General features: G+C 40.0%; 3 protein-coding genes across 3 annotated transcripts; 2 read left to right on the forward strand and 1 right to left on the reverse strand.

Moving 5' to 3' along the window:
- Positions 1-1,522: 1,522 nt before the first annotated feature.
- Positions 1,523-2,146, forward strand: RHIMIDRAFT_213567 (RBP11-like subunits of RNA polymerase; the record flags this gene model as incomplete). The annotated part of the gene is made up of 3 exons (XM_023607252.1): positions 1,523-1,575; positions 1,639-1,728; positions 1,787-2,146. The coding sequence occupies 3 exons, from the start codon at positions 1,523-1,525 to the stop codon at positions 2,079-2,081; spliced, it is 438 nt and encodes a 145-aa protein (XP_023467603.1). The 3' UTR covers positions 2,082-2,146.
- A 237-nt stretch (positions 2,147-2,383) lies between these two features.
- On the forward strand, positions 2,384-7,936 carry RHIMIDRAFT_250092 (uncharacterized protein; the record flags this gene model as incomplete). Its single annotated transcript, XM_023610692.1, has 7 exons — positions 2,384-3,496; positions 3,546-4,437; positions 4,498-5,220; positions 5,278-5,951; positions 5,993-7,003; positions 7,069-7,740; positions 7,793-7,936. 7 exons carry the CDS (start codon positions 2,384-2,386, stop codon positions 7,934-7,936), a joined length of 5,229 nt encoding a protein of 1,742 aa, XP_023467604.1.
- Positions 7,937-7,950: 14 nt separating this feature from the next.
- RHIMIDRAFT_235897 (P-loop containing nucleoside triphosphate hydrolase protein) lies at positions 7,951-9,247 on the reverse strand (the record flags this gene model as incomplete). The annotated part of the gene is made up of 2 exons (XM_023608443.1): positions 7,951-9,144; positions 9,197-9,247. 2 exons carry the CDS (start codon positions 9,245-9,247, stop codon positions 7,951-7,953), a joined length of 1,245 nt encoding a protein of 414 aa, XP_023467605.1.
- Between the last annotated feature and the right edge of the window lie 1,109 nt (positions 9,248-10,356).

Below are 10,356 nucleotides of genomic sequence, written 5' to 3' on the forward strand. Positions count from 1 at the left end.
GATATCGATTAACTGTTTTCAAGGCTTTTACAAGTAAGTGCACTAACCCTACCAGATGTCGATCAACTGCTCAAGGCTTCCAAGTAAGTGCGCTAACCACTGACCCCTAACCTACCTTTTTAGGTATAGGTTTTAGGTTCCCCAAAAAAAGAGCTGAGGGAGATTGCGCTTTGGTTGGCAGCGAAAAACCTTATCTCAGCAGGCGCAGTGTAAGTATTTTTTTTTCCTTGTAATTATTTTCTGATAGCTACTTCTCATGAATTCTTTGTTGGTCGCATCGTGTCAGGTATATACTATCGTTTTTGGTGTTCTAAATGTCTCTTGTAAGAGATTTGTGGGTCCCTTGTTCTCTTTGTGTCTCTGCTTATTATCATCGCACCTTTAGCTTTACTTTTATGCGCTTCTCTTCCTGTTAATAATAAAATCCTTGCTATGTTATTTTTGATTTTCATTCTTTGAAATAAACATTCTTTGTATTTATCGTCTAATAGTTGTTACATTTCTTCTTGTATCATTTTTTTCAGTCAAACATTTGTTTTACTTGTCAATGAAGTCATAAACTTGCTGTGAACTCAAGAAACGTATGCTATTCTATTCATAGTTTTGGGTCCTTTTTGTTCTTGCTTAACACTTTTAGATAAGAAAAGAAGAAATAAAAGAAGTGATAAATCTTTGTTTTATCTGATTATGAAGTATAAAAAGAATATTTCATGACAAAAACAGGATTTGTACTTGATCTCTGAAAGTGAGATCAAGTATAACCGAGTTGCTCAAATCAAACGCTTGGGTTACTGTATTGCAATGAATAAGACTGCTTACTCCAAGTAATGTTTTTTGATTGTAAAATGCAGTGATGATCTATCTATTTAGACTGTTCAAGATGGCCTGACAACAACAGACAAGCTTCTAGGTTACACACCTTGACTGTGCTTGCTTTAAGCAAATTGAAAGTGTATTAACTTTTATTTGATAAGTTTCCGCTTTCTACTGATGTAAATATACAAGATTATTGTATATCAATGTCTTTTCTTTCTTTTTCAAGTTAAACCATTGTATTATGGATAGTTGTATTAGATTTGCTACTTATAGTTATGAATAGTAAGAAGCTCTGTAAGTTAATCTTGAAGAAGATTATAGTTTGTTGCTTAAAAGGTTGATTTATGAAAGTATATAAGAAATCATTAGTTAATATGAAAATAAAAAGGCTGTCATAACCTGATCAATGCTTGTCTGTTCCTGCTATCCTTATATGGAAACATCAATCAAGCTCCGATAATCTTTTCTTTCGCAGTGATTAGCGTAATCTAAACGATAAGTACATATTATTTACTATTAACAACTTTAGTATTATTTAGCAATGGAGTATATTCATTGCTACCTCTTCGACAACACTCAGCCTTTTCAGCAAGCCGCATAGGTAGACGCAGCCTATTGTTTATGCATTAACAGTCACAACGTCATTATTTTTTGAACGTCTTTCTACATTCTTCTTCATTCTTTTGCTTATTATTAATCAGTCAACATGAACGCACCAGATCGTTTTGAGTTATTCGTTATTCCTGAAGGAAAAAAAAAGTAGACCAAGCTTAATAGTAAAAAAGGGGAAGAGGCAGCAACATTAATCACTGCATTCTATAGGGTGGAGATGGAAGTGGATACCAAAATTCCAAATGCGGCTACATTCACGATTGAACGTGAGGATCACACTCTTGGAAATATGTTACGAGGGTAGATGCATACAAATTTTTTAGGTCACGGTTGCTAATGTGCTACCCTTTATACACAGTCAACTACTAAAGGATCCAAGAGTTTTATTTGCTGGTTATAAAGTACCTCATCCTCTAGAACATAATTTCGTCATCAAAGTGCAAACGGTTCCTGGAACTTCACCTGGAAAGGCATTAAAAGACGCCACAACTGAACTTATATCAGAAATCAATGCACTGAAAAACAAATTTGACATGGAGGTTATTCGTCATCGTACCTTTGAAGATGCAAAGGCTTCACAAAGCAATTATGGTGGTGTTGATTCCATGAATGCTATGGAATCTCACCATGCTGGCATGGATGTCGACTTTTAGAGGAAGGGCTAAATGCATAATGGATCATTTTTTTAATACATAAAATAGGGAAAGACATTTGGGGGTACTTTTTGTCTTTTTTTTTTTCGTTCTCTTTTCATGTTGGCTCTTGATTGATCCAGCCAGCTTTTTTTTTATCATTGTTCGAGACAATGATGTGTGCTCCAGAGATCATGAAAAAAGAGAGTTAGTGTTATTGACTTATTGCTGTATGCGCATGTGTGTATTGACGCGAAAGTCGGCATTTAAAACAGTGTGGTTGAAGTTTTGTATCTTTTTGCTTTTTTGATCATCAAACAAGCATGTCAAATGAGATTGTTCAACACCGTTTTGTTCAAATTCATCAAGCATGTGATTTGACATCAAATACAGAAGAACCTTGGTCTACGCTATCTCAGTCATCCCTGTCAAATATAGCTACCTCTAATGCATGTGAAAGAATATTGGACAAGGTGAACAATAACCAATTGGAAGCTACAACTGCATTGCGCGAATTTCAGACTCTTGTCCTAAGCTCTGATGACGAACCGAAGAGCATGATATATCTACGCTGTGTTACTTTACTACGCTTACAAGCCAAGACACAATTTGGCCTTGTCAAAGACGATCTAGTCCACGTTGATCCCTTTGTAGCTATAGTTCGACAGAAACCTATGCTGTATTATGCCATTTTAAACGAAATAGAATACCTATTTCGAGAGAAAGAAACTACAGATATCGCCATTCTTACGCCTTTTACTCTCATGGTCCTTCTTACAGACAATAACTTGGACTATAATGCACTTTTAGGAAAATTGACATCGATTTGCTTCTCAGTAGCCAACAAGGAGATAGCAAAGTCAACTCACGCGCTGATATGGAAACAAGTAATAATGAAGTATCCGCTACAGATGAGCAATCCTCGTTATTTGGCTATAGTGGATTTTTTGGAAATTATAAACACGCAGTTTCAACAGCAAGTCAACTTTGATGCGATGGACTGGATGATTAATTACTGCTATCCTATACTTGACAGAGCACTGACATGTGCATCAAAGGGTGAACCTATTCTGCCTTATCTATCACGCATAGAACGCTTATATTCCAGAGTACATGGTGACCAGACAATTTCAACAACACTTCAAGCCAGTGTTTCCCTGTTGTGGGCTGGCTGTTCTTTTCTTTTACTCAAATCTCAAACACTGGACGAACAACAGAGTGTTCTGAACTTTATTCGATTCTGTATCACTCATGGCTCTATTCCTAAGAGAGTGATGCAAATTGCATACCTACCCTTATTCCAAACCTTATCTGAGCTAATGGATAAGAGCGCATCAAAGAGCATTCAGGAGCGCAAGAATCAAGTACTTGACCTCATATATAGTGTCGATGAAGCCAAGGATACCGAGGTAGATGTGGAAGACGTTCAAATAGAGGTAAGTTATTTATACCTTATCATTCGTTGGACTCACATTTATTCTATAGATATTGAACATTATACGTCATAATACAATCCATGGCCTTTTAGGGCACTTGTTTACTTATATTCTTTTCTTTTATTCCAATGAAATGCCTAAAGTAGACATTTTTTCAAAGAATCTATCATCGACCTCAGTTACACTGAACCTTCTATTTTTGACACCATTCACTCTAGACAATGACACCCAAGTTCAATGCAAGGCACTCTCTACTCTATCTGAACTTTCCTTTCTTCAAACAGGCTGTTACAAATTCCCCGTGTTACTTTACCTGCTCCATGTCATTCGACAATCCTCAGGCAAGTCCGACACGCTTCTCCACATCTTCCACCACGTCCTTCCCAGTCTCTCAAGTACCAATGACCCAATTATCACAAGCAAAGTGTTACAAATCATACTTTCCATTATCCACACAGAAGATAATGATTTGTCTATGGCAAGTCTTGGCGTGCGCGCGCTTGCACAAGTGTACGAACGTCAACCTCGCGTTTGGCAGGAACTGAAGAAGGTATTTACTGACTGGATCCTTCGTCGTAAATCAGCTACACTCCGCCGTAAGGTGGACCTAAGCGTCACTGGACCTATTCGACTGGAGCTCTCTGTCTTGACCAGCATGCGGGATGTGTGCCAATTGCATCCCAGAGAATGTGCACCTGATATCTTGCCTATGGTCATTTCTTTACTCCAGGCATGTCAAGACCTCAGTATGGCTTCGCTTTCAATCATTATGAGCATCATTTGTACCTGTGTTGAGGCAGGGTTTGTGGAGCCTAGATCGATTTGGAGTATTACCGTGGTCTATTTGGCTCGATTCGCATTGGATTCTGGTACGAAAAGATCTTTGCTCCTGATCAAACAACTCTGTCGGTTTTATGCTTTAGCTGGTGACAAGGACGAAGGTAAACAAAGAAAAAAGAGAGAAAACATGTGTATCTAAAACTCATTTTGAACCATGATAGTGACTGAACCATACCTGCAATTCAAGGAAACGTTGCTGAATGACTTCATTTTGCCTCTAATTTCTTCCGACAATGGTTGTCAAGAATCCAAGACATATGCTCTAGAAGCACTATCTCATTTCTCGGCCAACGATATTGCCACACTTATACCGGAAAAGGCCAAGGACTACCTGTCAATGATCTTGGAATCAGAGGTACCCAGCAAGGGATACAGTCCTGTTTTAGTCAAGCTCATGTCAAATGAACTTGACCATATGCGTCGAGGATTATTTATTGAAGAAACCAGTAAAAAGCCCGAGACGACATCAAAGAAACGTAAAGCCTCAACCACCGGAGAACGAGAACAAGAAGTAGGAAAAACATTGACCGAGAAATGGGCGGAGGGTCATGTAGCTCCTGGCCTTAGAGCAGGTTATGCAACAGCCATTCTTCATATCTTGGATTTTAGTAGAGAGTCTATCTCTGAAGACACGCTTGATGCTATTAGCAAAACGAAATGGTATCGTGCCATGGTTACATCCTTTACAGATCTTGCCTTGACTGATCACCTCCTCGTTCGTGTCTCAAGTATATCATCCTGGCAAGCATTCTTTCAGGCAGTTTTAAAGGGAAAAGAAGTAGAGGTTGAGTCCATTGTGTCTATACTGTTGAAAGATTTATTAGCACGTCTAGAAAGAAGTACTGTACCTGGTGTCAGCACAAACATATTGTTAGCCATCACAGGTAGGAATTGCCTTTTCTTATAAATAAGCTATAGTTCAACTAAGTTGCTTTAAACAGGGCTTGTCAGCACGCTACGTGTCATCATTCCTTCATTCGCATCATCCTGTGCAAACGACATCGTTCAAGTATTACTAAGAAACTATATTCTGTTACAAGGCTCACCTTTATCCCACTCTGCACACTTGATGAGTGAAGAAGTTCAATTTGCAGCAAGGTTTGCGCTAGGCCATTTATCGACCCATGTCATAAGTAATGATAAGCTGGCAGAGACGATAAGCAAAACGTTGATTGAAGCAGCAACTTATGAAAAGGCAAAGTCAAGAAACATTGATACGGCTGTTGATCTTGTTCAGTTTGCAAATGGATACGCAGCTGGATACTTTGTCATCAGCGTTATCCAATGGCCTACAAAGACAGAGCAATTGGATGTTTTGGGCAAACAAGGGCTCTATCAACTCTTGGGCTACTGCAATTCGCCTGGTATTTCTGAAAGCCGTGTGCTAGGTATCATGATGGGACTGTCGTCTAAACAAAATGCAAGTGGTATGAAAGAAGTCTTGTGGTTAGCTAAGGACGTGCTTCGATCATACACTGATGGTCATCCAGTTAATATCGGTCTATTGCTTGGGTCTACTTGGGTTTGTGGTGTTGGTGGTGCTCCTGACAGTGGCGCTATAGATGACGAGTGTGCAAGTGTTTTAGAATCAGCTTATACGAGAGCTGTGACAGATGTAAGAAAAAAAAAAAGTGAATAATAACAGCTCTTATCTAGGGTCAATTGGCACAGCACTTTTACCACTTTAGCGTTCCTTACTCACAGCTATGTCGCTCACGACTTGTGAATGGCTCAAAGGAGGAGAACGAGGCAATGTACAGCTACAGGCGTTTGCTTGATCAAGAACTTGAGCGCATTGATAATGATGATCCATCAAGCAACTACCGCATTGCAGGATTGTTCAGCTTGGGCAGTCTTCTAGGTGTTCATTACCTACCATCTGAGGGACCGAGCGATCGTCTTTACATAGAGTCAAACAAATACAGCGCAAGCACAAGGCATACTGTCTGGGACAAACTGATGCATGCTGCAGGGCTTACGGGAAGATCATCAGCTCCTGTTGGTAACTTGAAGAGTGGCCGTATAGCAGCTGCTGTTTGTGGGAAAATTATCAATCATGCTCAGCTCATGGCTGCTACTTCGCAGATAAAAGAAAAACAGACCGCATCCGATTTACTGCTTTTGTCTGCCTCATCTGAACCCGCGTCTTACAGTCGACTGAATCAAAACACCAGTTACATTCGAGCTGTATTCGACAGCCTAGTCAGCCTTGTCGAGGCAGAACGTCCTTTGACAGATCATTTGGAGCTTCTCCTATCTAGTTTACTGCTCACACCTGGTCCATTGCCGCCAGTCAATTGGTTTATGTTGATGAACGAAGTATCTAGTGTGTCTTCATCGCTCCGAGGCTTGTGCATTCGGTTTGCTTCGGCTCATGCGTCGTCATCGCTTTCGCTAACAGAATTCCTGCTCTCTCAGCTATCGATCGCTTTGGATCCTTTGAAGAAGCATACATTAAATGCCGAACTGTGTCTCTTGCTTACAACCGAGCCTGGCTTAGGCAAAGTATTGGAACTGGCTGGCCTGCCATCCAGTGAAAAGGCTCAAACTACGACGCGTCGTGGCTTGAGTTCTATGATGAAAAAGGCAAGCATATCTGATAGCAGAGCATTGGAAATGGTTCAAAGTTTTGCCAAACAGATACACACGTTTGATAAGGAAACGCAGGTAAGAGAGAAAAAACATGTTTGGTTGACTATATTTCTGTTCTCTAATACACAGATTATGTTAAGCTTCAATTCTTTGTTACATTGTTCAACCATCTTCCTACTCAAAGGTCCGATTTGGATGAAACTAAAATGAAGCTTGTGACGGATATACGCAAGACAATTTTACACCAACTGACTTTACCTTGGACAAGACAAGCTGAGCCTGAGATGACCACACTTCTCCGCCACTGTGTTGCTTGCAGTCTTGATAGTCCTGATCAATTACAAAACAGGGAATCGTTCTTTGAACAGACAGATCAAGAAGGATTCGGCACGATTGTTGCCATCTGCGAGCTTTACAGATTGACTCCGAAAACGAAACGCCATCCACTTGTGAAATGGATAGCGATGTCAATGGCCTACCTTGTCGGCCTCCGAAACTCGCCTCTTCGCTATGCGTCCTGGGAAATCATTGCAGCAACTATAGAACAGGACGTAACTAGTGAACAAGAGATGTTGGCATGGATTGTGCGTGTGTTGGATGCCTTTATTGTGTATGGAAATGGTCATCATCAGTCGTGTGCGACAGACATTCTTGCTGGAATCGCTGATGGGTTACGGTGTATACTGGGTTGCCTGTTTGGACAGGTCATGTGTCCAGCAGTAACAGATGATAGTATCAAGATGGCAGATACGATCTATAGTATGATGCATACGATAGAAATTGGAAATAAGCATGCGTCTGAGCAAGAGCAGGTAAGAGAGAGAGAGAGAAACATAGAAAGACGCTTATTAACTGAAATAACAGATTGCTTTACGTCTCTTTACGTTAATGGATATGATGAAAGAACAGAGCTGTGGGTCATTAACCAAAATCATACGAAGCTGTCCCCAACATATCATTCAAAAGGGCCTTACACCCTATCAAAGATGGGCTGTTGAATGCCAATAATAATAAACGGTTTATTATTCAACAAATTCATAGTGTTCCACTGGTATATTTAATAATTCAAACATATTTTTCATCTTGGCTTCTGTCCATCCCTGATCGCGCACGAGACTAAACACTTTACCTTGACTGAACCCGCTTGGACCGAGACGACCTGTTCTTCCTGCCATATGCAAATAAGCTGCGGTGGAAGAAGGTTTTCCGAGAATAAACACATGTGATGCACCGGGTATATCCACGCCTCTGGCCGTAAATTCGGTCGCGACCCAGAGAGCGCCTGGTTGAGGACCAAGCGATGAGTATTCTTTGATATCGAGCGCCTGTACCTGATATTCTGCCAATCTCTCCTTGATAGCTTCGACACTGATGGTAGAATCAATAAAGAGAATACCATGAGAAACTGATTCGATCTCATGCAAGGTAGCGATACTCTCGATCAATCTGTCATCTGTATCGTCAAAGTCCAGCTTTTGTTTCACGTCAAGATCCTGCTTGATCAATTCGGGACGAATGTTTCGTATACGATCATCTGAGACCAACAGACAATGATGCTTGACACCAACTGTAGTCGTCTGAAGGTCTACAAAAAGTGGGTCTCGGACAAAGCCACGCTGAGAGAGAAAGAATCGTAGAGGCCGATTGAGCGTGGCAGAGGTGATGACTGTCTGGTGCTTGCCATGCTTGATTTTCTCGAGGAGCTGTTCGGCCGGCTTGGGGTGTCTTGCCCGTCGTTCTTTTTCTCGTAATGGCGCGTACTTCCGGGGAAGAGCAAATGCTTGGTCAGCTTCATCGAGAATCAGTCGATCGAGAGCGTGCACAGGCAGCTGGCCTTGGTTGATATATTCTAAGAGTCGATTAGGTGTGCCTACGACGGTATGTGTGATGGACGGCTGTTCTGTAAGATTAGTGGCAATCACTTGAACTTGATGTGCATGGGGTGTGAGCTGTTGAATCCACTGGCCGATCTGAGTAGCAAGTTCCTGATTGGGTGCAATGTACAATGAATGGACGCATCCGCTGGTGGCTGAGACGAGAGAAGCTAAACTGAGAGCAATGCCAAATGATTTTCCTGTGCCTGTTGCATCTCGCAATAAAAGATCACGTTTGCCTTCAAGTAGGTGAGGAATAAACTCCTGTTGTGCACGCGTGGGCTGTGTCACATGGAATTGGGTTTGGAGTCTTTGACAAGTGGATAAAGACAGTCCCAATTGCTAAAAAGATCCCTTGTTCAACACACATATACTCGACATCATTTTGCTTTACCTTGAAAGACGTTGAAGTATACCAGCGTCTTTGAATCAAGCGAAGGTTCATTATAAAGAGAAAAAACACAAAAGAAAAGACTTTTTTTAAAAAATAACACAAAAATTTTATTATAAAAAAAAAATAGAAAGAACCTAAAGATTAAGAATAAGTATTTTGCTACAATGAATAGTATATTTCTTTTTTTTTTTGGTTTCAGTAATAAAATAGGCAATAAACGTTTTGTCTTCAGTAAAGATGCAGAACAGGTCTGTTTGGTATCATCCTTCCAAAAAAAAAAATTTTTTTTTTAATATAATACTTGCCTTGAGAAAAATAATACAGAGAGAAAAAGTAGCAATATGAAATCAGGGTAAAATTGCGCTTGAATTTATAAAAGTATAAAAATAAATTTTTTTTTAGCCACAGTCCTACAAGTCACAACAAGGGAACACAAAAGGACATGACATGGAAACAACCATGTACAGTCGTTCCAGTGTCAAAGGACGGTTTTCATTTTTTGTTGTATCGGGATCAGAATTTACCTAACTGTGGTGTTTGTTGTGGTTGTAGTAGTGATGATGGACAATAAGTACAATGGGACTCTTTATGTGTCTTTTATTTTTTAGAATAAAGATGAAAGTGTTAAAACTGATAGTTACACATATTATATAGAATTGTAATTATTATTATGATTGGTCAGTTTATGTTACTGAACTTTTGTTATTGATATGTGAACACTGCTTATTGACCCTTATTCAACGTAGGATACGACACTAACGACTTTACTCTTAGTTTTCTTGACTATAATTAGACCCTTCAAATTTCTAAGGGCTACGTTTTAGTGCTGAAGTAAAGGGGAAAAGGCTCTCTTTTTTGTTATCAAATTGATGTTTAAGAAGTACCTGAGTGTGGCCGCTGCTGCAAAACAACTGGGGATTCATGTTCGTACAGCGACAAAACTGGGCCAGACAGTGCGAAAAGGATCCTGATAGTATCTTTCAGAAATGGAGAAAGACCAGTCGCCTCATGTATTCTCCATGAGGACCATAAAAGCGTTATTCTTGAGTGCATTGATGAGAATCCTTCAGTCGCCCTAGACGAAGTAATGAAGAAGTTAAAGCAAATATTCACAGAATTAAAAGTATCCAAAAGTATGTATGTTCTTCAAATTGACGAAT

Source organism: Rhizopus microsporus, assembly GCF_002708625.1.
Source record: "Rhizopus microsporus ATCC 52813 unplaced genomic scaffold scaffold_5, whole genome shotgun sequence".
Taxonomy (NCBI): Eukaryota; Fungi; Mucoromycota; class Mucoromycetes; order Mucorales; family Rhizopodaceae; genus Rhizopus; species Rhizopus microsporus.